This window comes from Eucalyptus grandis, chromosome 6 (assembly GCF_016545825.1).
Source record: "Eucalyptus grandis isolate ANBG69807.140 chromosome 6, ASM1654582v1, whole genome shotgun sequence".
In the NCBI taxonomy this organism is placed as follows: Eukaryota; Viridiplantae; Streptophyta; class Magnoliopsida; order Myrtales; family Myrtaceae; genus Eucalyptus; species Eucalyptus grandis.
Window position 1 is genome coordinate 14,466,878 of NC_052617.1, and position 15,812 is coordinate 14,482,689.

At 43.4% G+C, this 15,812-nt stretch overlaps 2 protein-coding genes across 2 annotated transcripts; one reads left to right on the forward strand and one right to left on the reverse strand.

Moving 5' to 3' along the window:
* Positions 1 to 1,930: 1,930 nt before the first annotated feature.
* Positions 1,931 to 6,373, forward strand: LOC104451534 (TPR repeat-containing thioredoxin TTL1). Its single transcript, XM_018875874.2, has 7 exons — positions 1,931 to 3,346; positions 3,968 to 4,163; positions 4,256 to 4,440; positions 4,524 to 4,857; positions 4,966 to 5,170; positions 5,257 to 5,363; positions 5,492 to 6,373. The coding sequence occupies exons 1-7, from the start codon at positions 2,421 to 2,423 to the stop codon at positions 5,642 to 5,644; spliced, it is 2,106 nt and encodes a 701-aa protein (XP_018731419.2). The 5' UTR covers positions 1,931 to 2,420; the 3' UTR covers positions 5,645 to 6,373.
* Positions 6,374 to 9,567: 3,194 nt separating this feature from the next.
* Positions 9,568 to 14,626, reverse strand: LOC104448533 (ubiquitin-conjugating enzyme E2 36). The gene is made up of 8 exons (XM_010062390.3): positions 14,432 to 14,626; positions 13,871 to 13,898; positions 13,537 to 13,623; positions 12,414 to 12,472; positions 10,590 to 10,631; positions 10,404 to 10,477; positions 10,088 to 10,185; positions 9,568 to 9,936 (listed from the first exon to the last, which is right to left on the reverse strand). Exons 1-8 carry the CDS (start codon positions 14,465 to 14,467, stop codon positions 9,899 to 9,901), a joined length of 462 nt encoding a protein of 153 aa, XP_010060692.1. The 5' UTR covers positions 14,468 to 14,626; the 3' UTR covers positions 9,568 to 9,898.
* Between the last annotated feature and the right edge of the window lie 1,186 nt (positions 14,627 to 15,812).

Consider the following 15,812-nt stretch of genomic DNA (forward strand, 5'->3'; position numbering starts at 1 on the left):
CATGATGCACGATATGAGCTGTTCATAAAAATTGACGAGCTTGGGTTTCAGATCATGACCAATCCATAATTGAAGCAATAAGAAGACATCGAAGACGCAAACTCAATCACACTGATTTCGAAAACACGAGGTTTGTGGGCATAGTAAAGTGGACAATGGACATGGACTTGATCTAACGCGGGGCCGATCAGATCCGGCCTAATAATAAATCCGCGGAGTAGGTTCGTCATCGACGACGGGATCCGAAGCATATTCTGGGGAATCTTCGACGGCGCGCCGTTAAATCTCGCCGTCGACTGCTGAGCTGGACGCCACCCGGGCACGCCTGGGGTTTTCTGAATGGACCAGCTGGCACGGCCACTCCCCCCCCTCTCTCTCCTCTGCACATGCCGAAAGGACAGCGACCTCCTCCTCTGCCGCTTCCGCCCCCCGGCTCCCTCCGTATTTACGATCCTGCCATCTCCTCGGGGGGCACTTGCCAAGCAAGTTTTGACATTTTCGTCTCGGTTTGTCCCTTCCTTTTTGCTTTAAACGAGGGAAGGTGGACGGGCCCTCTTCGTCGATCCTTCTCACCTAGTCTCGAGGCATTGCCAGTGAAAACGGGGCCGCGGGAGGGGTAGTTTCGTCAAAGCGGCGGCGGGGGCGGACGTCGTTGGATTTCCGTGTTGGATTCTCTGGCCTGGGTAAGGGACAAAGGGAGGAGGGTTCGGGAAATACCTCTCTTTTTTGTCCTCCGAGGAAATTTGATTTGATTAAAAAATAAATAAATCCTGACGACTTAAATACGTGCAGTATACGATCAACATATATATATATATATATATATGCAGTAATAGAATTTGTACTTTTAAAAACATCAAAACCTTGCTTATATGAGGCACTTTTATGCCCCCAAAAAAAAAGAAAAAAATTATCAACCTTTTTCACCAAAACTTGTTATATCACTTTACATATGTCAATATCTAAACTTTTTGAAACGTGTTTGGCATTCTGATATCAAATTCTGATATCAAGGAAAGGTTGAAATGAGAGCCGCGTGATTTGACAGATTTAAGAAAGAGTTAGAATTCGCCCTGTGGTTACACAACTCAGGAAAAAAAAAAGTGGTTGGCCTGAAAATAAGCATAACTTTTCTTACTTAAGGTGTTTGATGAATTTGAGTCCTGATCATCTACGTTCATGGTCACTTTTAATACTTGAATCTTATAAAAAGAAAGTTTCATTATTTCATTTTTCAATAAATTCAAATAAATCGGGATAGAACTTGGCTAGGAAGGAAGCTTTTTTCTTTTCCCTCCCTTCAATCCAATCCCAAGCCGGGTGCTCTATAAAAAAAAAAAAAAAACACCCGCCTCTCCCCAAACGCTCTTCGGCCGCAAAACATAGGATCAAAAAAAAAAAAGAAAGATCAATATTACCTCGATTAGACTATTGGGAAAATCTCGCCGGAATTATCCAAGAAAAAGGCGGAAAGGAAGTCTTTCAGTCTTCATCGACGGCCCGATTGCAGGAGCAATTTCAGTGCTGATTATTAAAAAGAGCAGCAGTGACCCGGAATCGGCAACGGGCGGGCGAGTGCGCGCCACGCTCCCGACCCGCGAGTGGTCGGAATGGCCATAAAGAGGAAGGAAAAAAGATAATCGAGTAAAAAAATTTCGCGATTTTTTTAATTTCATTTTCGTTTCTCGTTTTGCATTTTTGCCGAACGAGAAAAAATACAGAAAAATACAGAAAAACCGGAGAGGTAGAGAGAGAAAATGAGAGAAAGAGGGTGGAGAAGAAGAGTAGAGAGAGAGAGAGAGAGGGGGGGGGAAGGATGAAACTTGTCTCGTGAAGCGGCAGGTGGAAGTGAGAGAAAGTAGAGAGAGAGAGAGGGGGGGAGGAGGCGAAAATCGAAGGTGAAAATATAAAAACCTCCCCTCGCATTACTGTCTCTCTTCTCTCCTCTCCTCCTTCTCTCTCTTCTTCTTTCTCTCTCTCTAGCGCTCTCTCTCTATGTCTCTCTGCGAAGCGAGCTAGCGAGAGAGCACTCCCGCATTCATTCTTTGCTTCCCCCTTTCGTATCACGAGATCCCCATCTCTTCTTCCTTTTGCCTCCCCTGCCCATCACTCCCTCTCCCTCTCTCTCTAACTCCCCATGTCTTCTCCAAAGTTCGCGTCTTTGCGTCGCTCTCGCTCTTCTTCCTCCCGCATCGTCCGGCGTTCCCACTGTCGTCCCATTCACAGACATTGTTGACGAGGGCGAGAGAGGGGTAGGGAGAGAAAGAGGAGGTAGAGAGAGAGAGAGAGAAGGGTGGGGGTGGGGGTGCTGAGGAGGAGGAAGAGAACCCACGACTCGGAATACCCCCCTGCGAATACACGCGCGCGCGCTCGGAGGCGGCGACCGGAATTTGAGAACAGGGGAGGAGCCGCATTCCGGAATGTCGCACCCCGGGAAGGCGGAGCTAGGGTTCGACGCCCTCTCGGATCGGTTCCGCGAGTCGCTGAGCTGCGAGCTCGACAAGCCTGATTTCCGCGAGCTCGATCTGGGCTCGCCCGTTTCGCCTCTGCGGACCCGGCAGAGCGGCGTCGCCACCGCCACCACGACCACCACGAGCAGTAGCTCCAGCTCGTCCGGATCTGTTTCGGGGCGGAATGCTCAGAACGTGCTGGCCCGGAGGCCCGATTCGGGCGCGAACCAGCACCACTCCGGCGAGCTCTCCGGGTCCAGCGACAACAGCCCGACGGCCGGATCCGGCAAGGCGGCCCGGAATTTTTATTCGGGTTCGGCGAGATCCGACTCGGCCAGCACCCACCACACGCACTATTCGGGGCAGTCCTCGGTCAATTCGCCGCCTCTCAACGTCCTGCCCACGGGCAACATCTGCCCGTCGGGCAGGATCCTCAAGACGGGCATGGCGGTGAGCCGGGGCTCCAGGTCCGACGTGTTGGGGTCCGGCACGGGGAATTACGGGCACGGGAGCATAATGCGGGGCGGCGGCATGGGGCCCGCGAAGGGTATGGGCGTGGCTGTGGGGGGAGGAGGGGGAGAGGCGGCTGTTGTGACCCCGAGAGTTGTCGCCGGCGGTGGAGAGTCCGGGAGGAGGGCAATGGGGGGATCGGATCCGGAGGAACTGAAGAGGGCAGGGAATGAGCAGTATAGGAGAGGGAATTTCCCGGAGGCTTTGATGTTGTATGATCGGGCCATCATGCTCTCGCCATCCAATGCGGCTTACCGGAGCAACCGGGCTGCGGCCCTGACAGGTCTCGGGCGGTTGGCTGATGCAGTGAGGGAGTGTGAGGTGGCTGTAAAATTGGATCCAAAGTATTGGAGAGCACACCAGCGATTGGCATCCCTGTTTATTAGGTAAGATTTCGATGTCATTTGAATACGAATGGTTGATAAGCAGGCTTCGCCGTTGATTTCCCATTGTTGGAAATTTGTTAACTTGTCACCTTAGGCTACTTCAGTGTCTTAAGAATGTTAAGAGTACATCGTTTCTTCTGGGTGTCAGATCTATTAGTTACAAGTTTTGATCTTGCACACACACGCTCCTTATGCCAATGTCATTTCTTTTGCTTCTATTGCTTTGGGCCGCAATGTACTCGTATTAGCTATGATCCATTGGGATTGACTTTCGTTGGTCTCCAAGTTCATCTTTAATGCTTTTTCGGGTGGTTTCTTATGTCCATTGGGAGTTTTTCTGCTCATGTTTGATATTCCTTGGAGTGATTAGTGAAGCTAGATAAGTTTCACAATTATATTATTTGATTTGCAGCACATAGTTGATCTGAGCTTGTTTTCTCTTTTGTTTGTGAACTTTGATTGATCTGTTCAAGTTAAGGCATTAGTATGCCAAGAAAAAGGCATCGGCATCGGCATCTGTAAAGCTGGTCTCATTTTTTTGTCCTTCTACTGCATTGCCTTCCATAGCAAATTTAGGTTAAGTGGGTGTGCAGAAAATTATCTAATTCAATCGTTTTGCAGATTAGGGCAGGTTGAAAATGCTAGGAGACATATGTACATTGCAGGGTTGCAACCAGATTCAAATGAGCAGCAAAAGTTACAGGCCGTAGAAAAGCACCTCAGTAGATGTGCTGATGCGCGCAGGATTCGCGAGTGGAAAACAGTCCTAAGAGAAAGTGATGCTGCTATAGCTGCTGGAGCTGATTTTTCTAGTCAGGTAATTAGGTTCTGATTATTTCTATGGCGTACTTTTCTAAGCTCGTGCTGTTTAGACCAACAAATCTAAGCAAGTTTGAATTGAATATACAGCTCTTTATGTGTAGAGTGGAAGCACTTTTGAAGCTTCACCAACTCGAAGAAGCCGAATTGAGGTTAAATAGTATACCCAAATTAGAACCGCTCAGTGACTCATGCTCACGTGCTAAGTTCTTTGGGATGCTCTCTGAAGCCTATCTACTTTTCGTGCGAGCTCAAATTGAGATGGCGCTGGGAAGGTGAGTTCAGATACTATCTAAATGGAGGCTAAAAATAGACATTGGTCGAAGAGAGTGACATTTAGATGATGGATGTCTTGCAGGTTTGACAATGCAGTCTCCACTGCTGAGAAAGCTGGGCAAATTGATGCCCAAAATTTTGAAGTTTCAGTGCTGCTGAAAAATGTCCGGTTGATCGCGAGAGCTCGGGCGCGTGGAAATGATCTCTTCAAATCCGAAAGGTTCACTGAAGCTTGCATGGCATATGGAGATGGGCTTAGGCTTGATCCTGCAAACTCTGTTTTGTACTGTAATAGAGCTGCTTGCTGGTTTAAACTTGGTCAGTGGGAGCAATCACTTGAGGACTGCAATCAAGCTCTACGAATACAACCCAACTATATGAAAGCTCTTCTCCGAAGGGCTGCCTCTAACAGCAAGGTACTGTAATGTTCTCTCCATCTTGCAATAGTTTTGCATTTTCACTTTCATACAATTCTAGTGGGAGCTGAATTATGTCGGCTAATGTTGTATTTTGTTTACTCACAGCTAGAAAGGTGGGAAGATGCAGTGAGAGACTATGAGGTCCTCAGAAGGGAACTTCCAGATGACAATGAGGTTGCAGAATCTCTTTTCCATGCTCAAGTTGCATTGAAGAAATCTCTTGGAGAAGAGGTGACCAATATGAAGTTTGGCGGTGAAGTTGAAGAAGTATTGGGTCTTGAGCAGTTCAAGGCTGCCATATCCTTACCAGGTCCTTGAATTTTCTGAATTGTTATGCTTTGTCTTCATCCGTGGTTCCAGAATTAATTCTGACGATAAGCAATCTTATAATTGCAGGAGTTTCTGTGGTGCACTTCAAAACGGCCTCGGATTCTCAATGCAAACAGATGTCATCATTTCTGGATACTCTTTGCAGCCGCTATCCATCCATTAGTTTTCTTAAGGTACGGCCTGCTCATGCCACTGCTTCATACTGAATTTCACTCTAACCTTTGCCCCAGCTGTTGTTATCTGTGTTTATATAAGGGGAAAAAAATGAACCTCTCATGTGAAACCTTTTCCTCCATTGAAGGTGGATGTTGAAGAATGTCCAGCAATTGCTAGCGCTGAGAATGTCCGGATTGTACCTACATTCAAGATCTACAAAAGCGGATGTCGAGTGAAAGAAATCGTGTGCCCAAGTCGTGACATGCTGGAACACTCGGTGAGGCATTATAGCTTTTAGCGCAAATAGGGAGCACTGTGTTTTCCGCTTCCCTGCCATTTTTGCAATATCGGTCTGCTCCTGCAGAAACCACTGTCCTCGAGCTCTTCCCTCCACCCTGCCAATATATCCTCCCGCCCTGTAAGGACATGCAGATACCTGTGACATAAATATTCCATTCAATGTAATAACCTTTCACTAGCAGCCACGGGAGAGGCCAGAGAGAGATAGCTTTTAGTTTTGCTTTTGCAGTTTTCATTTGATTCTTTGATTCCTCCATTGCTCTCTGGTCCCTTGTTCTGCCTCTTTCTCCCCCTCTTTTTTTCTTTCCTTTTCTTTTTCCTCTTTTGTTTTTTGGAGGGGGCGTCCCTTTCTTTCACATTGATGTAGTAGGCCAGCCTGGTTTTTGTATCTCATTATGATAGAATTTGAGCAATGTCATGTACAATCATTGAATCCTACAAGCACATATATGTTAGAAAAGAGGGGAGGAGGGAGGGAAGGCTAAAGATTGGTGGCTGGCTGGCTATAATTGGTAGGGGACTGCTTTGTACAATGTATATATGTGATGATATATACACATGAAATATTGGTGGAGGCTTTAAGGGAGAAAGAAATTGGAGATCTGGTGGCTACTCTCAATTAGGTTGGTGAAAGGAGGATCGACGAACCATGATGTCTTGAGGAATATCATTGTTTCTTTTTTGTCAATCACTTGATCAATAAAAGTTCCCCATTTTTTTTCCCTTTGATTTGACTCTTCTTTGCATTAAATACGAAGTTTAGCTATCTAACGCACAGCTTCTGGGGTCTGATCTTGCATTTTTTTCACCTCAGCATTGTTGGTTGAGTAAGAGGGTGGAGAGATAGATGTGTGTGTTTTATTGCATTATGTTTTGTTGGATCTTATGGACAGACGAGATATTGCTGATCTCCTCAGAGGGTAGTATGGTAAATTGAGGAGAGAATAAGACAGACTGACCTGGTCTTGGGAGTCTCGGTATGGAGTGCAGGAAAAAGTACGTGTCATTAAGGCAAGGCTGGTTTTCTTATTATGGGGTGGTGGACTCAGGACTGGGTGGTTGATAAAATTCATTGCTCTTTCTTTGTCCACTTTGTCCTCTTTTGCTTTTGTTTATTGCATATCAGAGAGAGAGAGACAGACAGAGAGAGAAGGTGGGGTGGGCAGAGGAATCCATCCATCACTATTTTGTTTTTAATCATATCTACTTTAGAAGTTGTAGTAGTCCTGAAGGTTTCACTTGCACGTTGAATTTTTCTTTTTCTTCTTGTGGGGTTGAAGTTGTATGCGTGCATGGGTTTTGTTTATAAAAGCGAGGATGTCATTTTTACCTTTGAGGTGGGGGCATGGTGTGGGAGTCCCCTCTCGAGAGGGGGTTACTCCATTCACATGTGAATCATTTATGTTGGCCGTCTTCCGAGCAGCCCCCACACCCAACCGAAAAAGAAGAAAAACTCAATTTAAAAATTAATATGGTCTAGAAGATGGAGAAGGTAGATGGCTGGTCGGCGCTAATTTAGCCGGCGGTCTTATCTAACGCTGACGGCGATGGCCACAATTTATTTTCAGCCTCAATCGTCCTTTGATGGTTACGTGTGTGCCTTCTCTCTGTTGCATTATAGCGGTTGTCCTCTTCGTTCATATATATTATAGGGAAAAGGTGAGGATCAAAATGGGGCAAGTGAGGGAGAAAGTGGTTTTGATTGGGTACAAGACAAAAAGCATATAATGGTGATGAGATAATCATTGGTTGGTTGTTGAGTCCTTAACCTACCCATCACTTCAGAAAATAGCGTTAGCTCTTTTCATCTGAGGATGTGCCCTAAAGGAGAGGAGGTTCTTAAATGATTACGACGTTGTTTAGTCGGATGCGATTTACATGGGTCGCTATCGATGGAATCGTGTGTGCTATGAAATTGGGACGATTAAAAGAGACGGTTTGGCCTTGGTTGTATATTGATTTGTCTCATGATGATGATGATGGTGGTGATGATGATGTTCGGTGGTTGTCTTGAGATAATGAGATATTCAAACGAAATTTGGTTGGTGGAAGAGGCTTTTGATATTTCCGTGTCTTTGCACCATCCATTTATTGTGCAGCTGCTTATCTTGGACGTGACTTCTCCATATATGCATGTGAAGTGAGGGGGGAGGTGTCGATCCAAGCCTTGATTTTGACGAAATGCCCTACCACGAAGCTTTTGCCTGGCTAATTTCTCTTTTGACAATACTAGTACTCACCACCTCTCTATCCAGTTTTGACATTTAGTAGGGGTCTACCAGCAAAGGAGGCTGTTTATGTTCACAATAAAATCACACTTGTCACCGAACCCGATTGGAAAATAGTTCAACAAATGTTAGCCTTGTCCATAAATGTTGATATGTCAAATGAAGGTGGTAGGTTGATCATTATCTTAAAGCATGGTAATTGACTAATTAACCCGTGAACTACTTGCACCATCCTGCGTTTCGATGAGGCCAAGGTTGTTGAAATCGTCGCTTGCAATGACTTGCACAGGCAAGCAAAGGGAGAAAGAGAAGATAGTAGGGGGTCTACCAGCAAAGGAGGTTGTTTATGTTCACAATAAAATCACACTTTTCACCGAACCCTATTGGAAAATAATTCTTTTCACAAATGTTAGCCTCGTCCATAAATGTTGATACGTCAAATGAAGGTGGTCATAGGTCAACAGGTTAATCTTTTATTTCAGCATGGTAATTGACTAATTAACCCCGTGAACTCCTTGCACCGTCCTGCGTTTCGGTGACGCCAAGGTTGTTGAAATCGTCACTTGCGAAGACTTGCACAAGCAAGCAAAGGGAGAAAGAGAAGATAGTAGGGGGTCTACCAGCGAGGGAGGTTGCTTATGTTCACAATAAAATCACACTTTTCACCGAACCCCATTGGAAAATAATTCTTTTAACAAATCTTAGCCTCGCCCATAAATGTTGATATGTCAAATGAAGGTGGTCATAGGGTCAACAGGTTAGCCTTTTATTTCGGCATGGCGATTGACTAATCAACCTTGTGAACTCCTTGCACCGTCCTGGGTTTTGGTGACGCCAAGGTTGTTGAATTTGTCGCTTGCAAAGACTAGCTCAAGCAATCAAAGCGAGAAAGAGAAAATAGAGCGCCCGAAAATGAAAATAGAAAAAGGTAAGAGAGAAAGGCGGTTTCATATGGACCAACCATCGACGAAATGGATGGATAATGGTCAGAAGACGACTGGGTAGAAGTGCCACGGAACTGAAGCGCGTGGGGTAGATAGAGAGACGAGAGATGAGATTGAGGACAAAAGATACGTGCAAGTGTCAGTGAGTACGGCGATGTCCCTGAAAAGATGGTCGGCCTGAAACTGAAACAGCAAATTTAACCGTTGCGGATTCGCAGGGTCTGACGATCGTCCCTTTCTCTCCTTCCTTTCCTTTCATTCATTCACAACGTACGAGAGCGAGGAAAGAAAAGAGACCATACAACGGTGGCGCGCGTGCATCTTTTATCTCATTCCCGACTTGGGTTCATCAACTCATTCAAGCTTTGATAAGATCTCCAGACCAACATGAAAGAAGCATCCGTCTAATCTAAAAATAGGTCATTCATGAAGGCACAAGTATGGACGTGTGGAAATGCATCAGAAAAACAGCCTAATAAATAATATACAACAGACAATTTTGGCAGCAACCATCTTGAAATCCCCTATCATCCTCTTAAAAGATAGAATTCTATCCTAATTTGGGAATAGCTAATCATAATTATTTCCGTATTGATATCTAAGTCATTTGGCACATACTGATTTGCCAACCGTGGTTAAATGCAATGCCAGGTCCTATCCAAACAAAAATGTCGAACCAACAGTCCGGGAACTAAACCTAACAAGAGGCATGGTGATAGAATTCAATAGCCAAAAAGTACACAAACATCTATATACCAATATTCACAGGTCTTGCATTTAATTTAGCATTTCCAAATAGAAATGACACTTCCATAATAAGTCAAGCGAACAGATTATCTCCATTTGCACTGATTGGAGACGAGAAAGACACATAACACTTCAACAAAAGACATTCACAGTACAAAGCTTCCAATAATGAGGAAAAGAAAAAATCGAACAATCACTTCAGGGAGCCCTGAGAGTATAAGACTTTGATCTTTCAACCATCAGTTCTTCCATGTTCCAGTGTTGGATAAACAGGGACCACCTTACACGACTTATAGGCAATGTTTACTTGAAAGAAGGCAAAATTTAATGCAGTCATGCACCACTAGCATACAATCTGGTCCATTCCTTCGCTGCAGTTTCCAAATAAAAGAGAGCAGAGGATAGAAAGGCATCAGAAAATACAAACTCTTGACACTATCAACCAACAGTCTCAATGGTACATTATATACCCAGATCAATATCACCAGTAATGTCATAAGACAACAAATACATCAAGAATACCTGTTTCCACAGCTTCAACCTCATTTGTCTTCCAGTGTTTGGCAATGTTCTCTGAAAGTGGATCATCAGGGTTTGGAGCACTCAAGAGAGCTTGGATACTACCAGAAACGTTACCCCAATAAGCAAGAACGTTGTTACACATAACAGTCTATTCAAACTGAACAAGTAGCCAAATAATGCCCTCTCCATGAGAAGGTAAATGTAAAAAGCCAATTGAACCTCCAGTGTAGAAAGCTAGGCTGAAGGAGAACTTCTGAATGTTCTGAACAATCATCAGACATTTTCCAACCATATTTCAGATGGAAATCACAATTACCTCAAAAGCACCGTCCGAATTTGAAGTGCAGGGCTCCATTTGTCTTTCAAAATGTCAAGGCAAATTCTCCCAAGCTTTTCAATTAACGAAAAAACTCAATAAGAAGGATAGAACAAGATGACCCTAGAAAAGAAGGACAAAAAGAAAAGTTTTTTTTTTTTTTTTTTAACAACAAAGAAAAGTTACCTTATCGATATTAGGATGGTATATCTTGGTGAGAAACCGAACCTGTTAAAGGACAATCTCAAAAACTGAGGACCGCAGCCAAAGGGGGTAAAAATAAACAGGCTACAGAATATGGAGACAGACAAAAAGATTTTCAAGAAAGCGGGGTCCATGGACCAATGAAATTATGCGCCACAGAAAGGAACTTCTGCGTGACAATTAAGACATATGTCAACACAGCTATCCATCAGGGGAGAGTTATTAGATTGCTAGCAATGCATTAACAAAAGGCTTGACTGTATTAAACAATTGAACCTAGCAATTCCCAGTTTTTATTTTCTTTTTACTGTCTGTGTGCATAGGAATGGGGGATCAGATCAGGTTATCAATCATTGCTGTTGATCACAACACAGAACTTTTGTTAAATAATTTCAGCATTTTGCAGAATGCTGAAAGCCCAAAGCTGGTAGGGACTAGCTTTGGGCTTTCAGACCATTTGTTGAGCTGAGCTGGCTTCACACTGGTAGAATATGAAAATGTTCATTTGTTGAGTAGACACTGGTAGAATATGAAAATGTTCATTGCAAGAATTCACAAACCATGCCATTGCCCAAACAGGTTATGTACACATACTAAAACCAGAAAGCAAGCTAATCATTGCGTATCATATGCTTGGAACAGTTATAATTATGGAATAATCCAATACTAGAGGACCAAAGCTACAACAACCCCCACCCCCCCCCCCCCGCCCTCTCCTACCTCCCCTCTTCCTCCAATGCAAATAGCTTAGATCTTTTTACTAGGATAGACAAGCAAGACTTTATTTCTTTGATTTTTAGTAATCAAGTAAACGTAAAATGCTTTAATGAAATGAAAATGTGCTGGCAGAAACGTAAATGGTAACTGAGACTTCATTTCTTTTATTTGTACAGCAAACAATTTGTTGCCATTACATTACAACTATCGTGTTTCGACCTGTGGTAATTTTGTTTGACGTAATTTGCTTTTTTCTAATTCACATCAATTTAAGTATGATTGATTCAAGAGTCATTTTATTTTTTATTTTTGGTAATACAGTTATTTATTATATCAATTCCAATTTTGATTCCAGAAAAAGGTTCTTAGCAAAGTTCATTGTAGGAGATGCCCTTTCAACACCATTTACGACAATTTGCAAAACCAAAATTAACTTCCCAAGCAATAAGGGAGCTTTAACTTTGACCCTCATTACTAATTGAGGGTCAGGGTAAAATTGATTATACTAGAGCTTGACGGCCCCATAACAGAAATTTGATATGGTCAATTTGGGTAATTAGAAGAACTATAGGAGAACAAATAAAAAGCCAATGGCGTCATGACAGCTGAACATAATAAATAACAACCATTGTCACTAGAAACAATAGAACCTTCCTAATGGAAGATACCAACCAGTAGAGTAACTCGCTCAATGTAAGGTGGAATCCACAATCATACCCAACTTGCTCATTCTAAGATATGAATCCACATGTCAAGGTACAAGTCTCATATCTCACTAGGAGTACCATGGCCTCTTTTCTGCTGAAAAATGGTAGCAATGGCAGGTACTTTGTTTCCTTCATCATTTTGATCGACACGAGACAACTATCAAAGGAAAATAAGTTATCACTGGTGTTTCACCTTTACAGAGCAATTCTCGGCATTTCTGCAATGCCATACCTCTGGCCCATGATCCCATGGAAAAGTTGCTTTAAATTCCCACACTCTGGCCCGTGACTTGCTTTATATTCCCACACTCTAATTTGAAGGAACCATCAACCAAATCCAAGGCTGATTAAGCCCAAATTAAAGGACCAAAGGGATATTTACCTTGGGCGCTGCCATTGGGTATTCTTCTGGTAAAAACAACTCCAACTTGAAAACTCCTCCTGCCAAAAAGATTACAAACAGATGAATGCATCGAGATATGGAAGAGAAATAATAGAGATAGGAATGCAGTGTACACTCATATGCCCCCGAAAGGGTAACGCATGAATTCACTCGACCATAATCTATGCAGCCTATATCCACAGTTGAGGACAAGGAGTTGTTACCATATCTCACCCCACAGGAGTACATACCACATTACTTAGAATGCCTAAGGGGAAATATAACTGATCAGTTGCTTAAAGACCTTAAAAATGTCACTCTCAGTCAAAAACGAAAACTTTTCCTAGATGTTCCACCATCAAAAGAGTAATGCCTGTAACTTAATAAACTATCAGCTGTATGCATAAGGACAGTATCAGCCATTTTAGGCATAAGAAAACATCAAGAGCCATAGCTTACAGCTAGCTCACCACTTCACCACCATCCAAACTCAAACACACGAATCTCCAGCATATGTAGGGGTGTGCAAAATACCCGGGAACCGCCCGGAACCGGACCGGAACCGCCCGAAACCGGCGGTTCTTGAGGGAACCGGTGGGTACCAGTCCGGTTCCCGGTTCCATGGGCGGATCCACCCGCCCGCCCACCCGGACCAAACTGGAACCTTTTTAATATTAAAAAAAAAAAAGTACTAAAAGAAACCCTAGATCTCACTCACTCTCTTCGTTTTCGGCTCCTAATCCTATCACCATTTTGCTGCGTTTACTTCTCCCACCGTCCGCATTTCCACGTACTTAAATTTGGTTTTTCTTTTTTTGGCTTGCTTTGATGTCACGTAGTCGTTCTATGTTGAAAACCAAAATTGTTTCGCGTCAAGATCAGTTCCATGGATCCACCGGGTGGATCCCAGTTCCAATTTTTCGGAACCGGTTCTTAGCGGGTGGTTCCCGGTTCTAGGTCGCGAACCGCCCGCCCGGACCATGCATACCCCTAAGCATATGTGCTCAAATTAAAGCAAGAGCATGGACACGGCAGCTGAACCTTAAAAGAAATTGAGGCCATGCCTTACATGCACATTTGTGCACTCATCATTCCGCCACACAAATTACTTAGTAGTCAGTACCTTCGTAAGGTGACTGAGTAGGACCAAGAATCATCACATTGAAATATCGCATGTTGTCTTCCGAAGGCGAGGCACTGATCCCGGGAGCTGTAAAGTAGATCGGAGAGAATTTCAATAAGATGCCCTCTCATTCCAAGTACCAGGTGAAGAGAGAGACTACTATAACACCAATCAAAGCAACAAGAGACAACCGTCTTCCTTCCAGTCCTCTAGATTTTGTCATTCCAAAGAAGACAATAAACCCTAATCATGTTTATGTACAGCCACTAAATCGAACCGATTGCTGAACATTTACGATCCATAACAAAGCTAGAGCCACACAGTAAAAGTTCACCTGGTTCGCTTAGGAGCCGCTGCGTTTCCTGCGAAGCAACGAAAAGATCCAGAATAAGCAACCGTCGAAACGCAACAAGTTCGCATAGATTCACGTCGACACGCATCCCGACTCGTTCACAAAAAGCAGATTACATCCGTAAAACACTTTTCTCTCCAGCCTTTTCTCACCAACCACGTTTTCTCGAGCAAACAGGCGTTCGACAAGCAACGCTAAGCAGCAAACGAAGCCAATTGAGAAAAAAAAAAAAAGAAGCTAACTCTTCATCTAAAGAGACGAAGCGGCAGTACAGGAAGGGACTAAGTGAAAACCCTAATGTCGAGCTACGGAGGCGCCGGGGAAAACCCTCGGAGCCGCGGATCATCCGGAATCGATCATCAAACGAACACGCAAAAGCATAAAGCCAAACGAATGCTTCGACCGAGACCAAAGGAAGCTCGAAAAAGACGCGATGCCAAGGCAAGGGCTCAACGTCTCGTGCATCCGCCGGAAAGTTCGATGCAGAGAGACGAGAGCGAACGCCGATCGGGGAGGGAATCGAGAGGGGGATCGAAGACAGACCTTGATGATTCGCCGAGGGAGGTTGCTGTTCGCCATTGCTACCTAGCTCAAGCTAGAGAGAGAAAGTAGAGAGAGAGAGAAAGGTGCCTCTTCGGAGGAGGAGGAGAAGGAGAAACAGGAGTGAAAGAGAAAGCGAGGGCTTTGCTTGGTTCGATGGGAAATTTCTAATCGAGCTGCTGCGCCAATTTGCAAATCCCCGTCCCTTCTTTTTGACTTCTGCCTTCCCGTCCGACTTTTTATATGCTGACGTGGATTCTTTTACTTTTTTTTTTTAATTTTATTTTAAGGATTTCATTTCAGGTGGGGGCTCACGCGCTCGTTTACCGCGGATTCGCCACGTCATCACTTCGTGGGAAATCCTCGAACTCCGAAGATGAAATTTCCCATTCGCGGATTAAAATCGAAATTGAATAAAGATGGTTAAGAAGTTCGCTACGATGCGTGGGCCCATAATATATTATTTATCTGATGGATTTACATTTGAAAAAATAAAAATAACAGACGTTAAATTACTATATACATAATTATGTATTGTAGCACTCTCGAGCAATATAAGAATCTTATATGCTTGTCGATAAAGGATCGAATAAAACTATCTATTTCAATAAGACGAAATCATAAATGGAATCTCACTTTTTAAATTTCAAGATCTCAAATATCAGTGATGATTAAAATATGAGCAAATGAGTTTCAATTGCTCATTAAAAGTCTGGAGTATTTACATGTTATGATATTTATAAACAAATTACGGTAAAAGCAACATTTTACAAGCAAGGCTTGTCTCATAAAATCCCTCGGACTTTGTATATCCAGAGAAGAAAAAAATAAAACAAAATCTCAAATTCAATTGATATATTATCATTTTCTAAATTAAGGCTAAGAAAAGAAGTTATTTCTTGACATTGTTTCAGGTACATTGAGACTTAGAATTTGACAGTCGATAATTGTTAAATTACATAGAAAGGCATGATTTCTAAATATGATCATATACACGCGCGCACATAGACATATATACATATAGGCAGGTAGGATATACGCAACAGTCTAATCCTGTTTGTCCAACAAAAAGTGCAGGTAAATGCAATGAGCGTTTGAGCGGTTTCCCTCGCGTCGTCCCAACGCAAGCATCTCCCAAAAAATAAAAAAAGAGGCCCACCCAACTCCACTTCGTCATCCCATTCTCATGTCTTCACTCTTTGGAAAAAGCAATGGGGACCTTGTCGCCCAAGTATTCATTACAAGAAATAAGAATCCGGCCAACACAAAAAAAGTATTGAACTAGGATTCGGTAGAGGTTGTCCTGTACCCGAATGAAGAAAATTCATTACTTCTAATGCGCTGTCTTTTTCAATTTGCGACCTTTTCTATGTTGTGCATAATC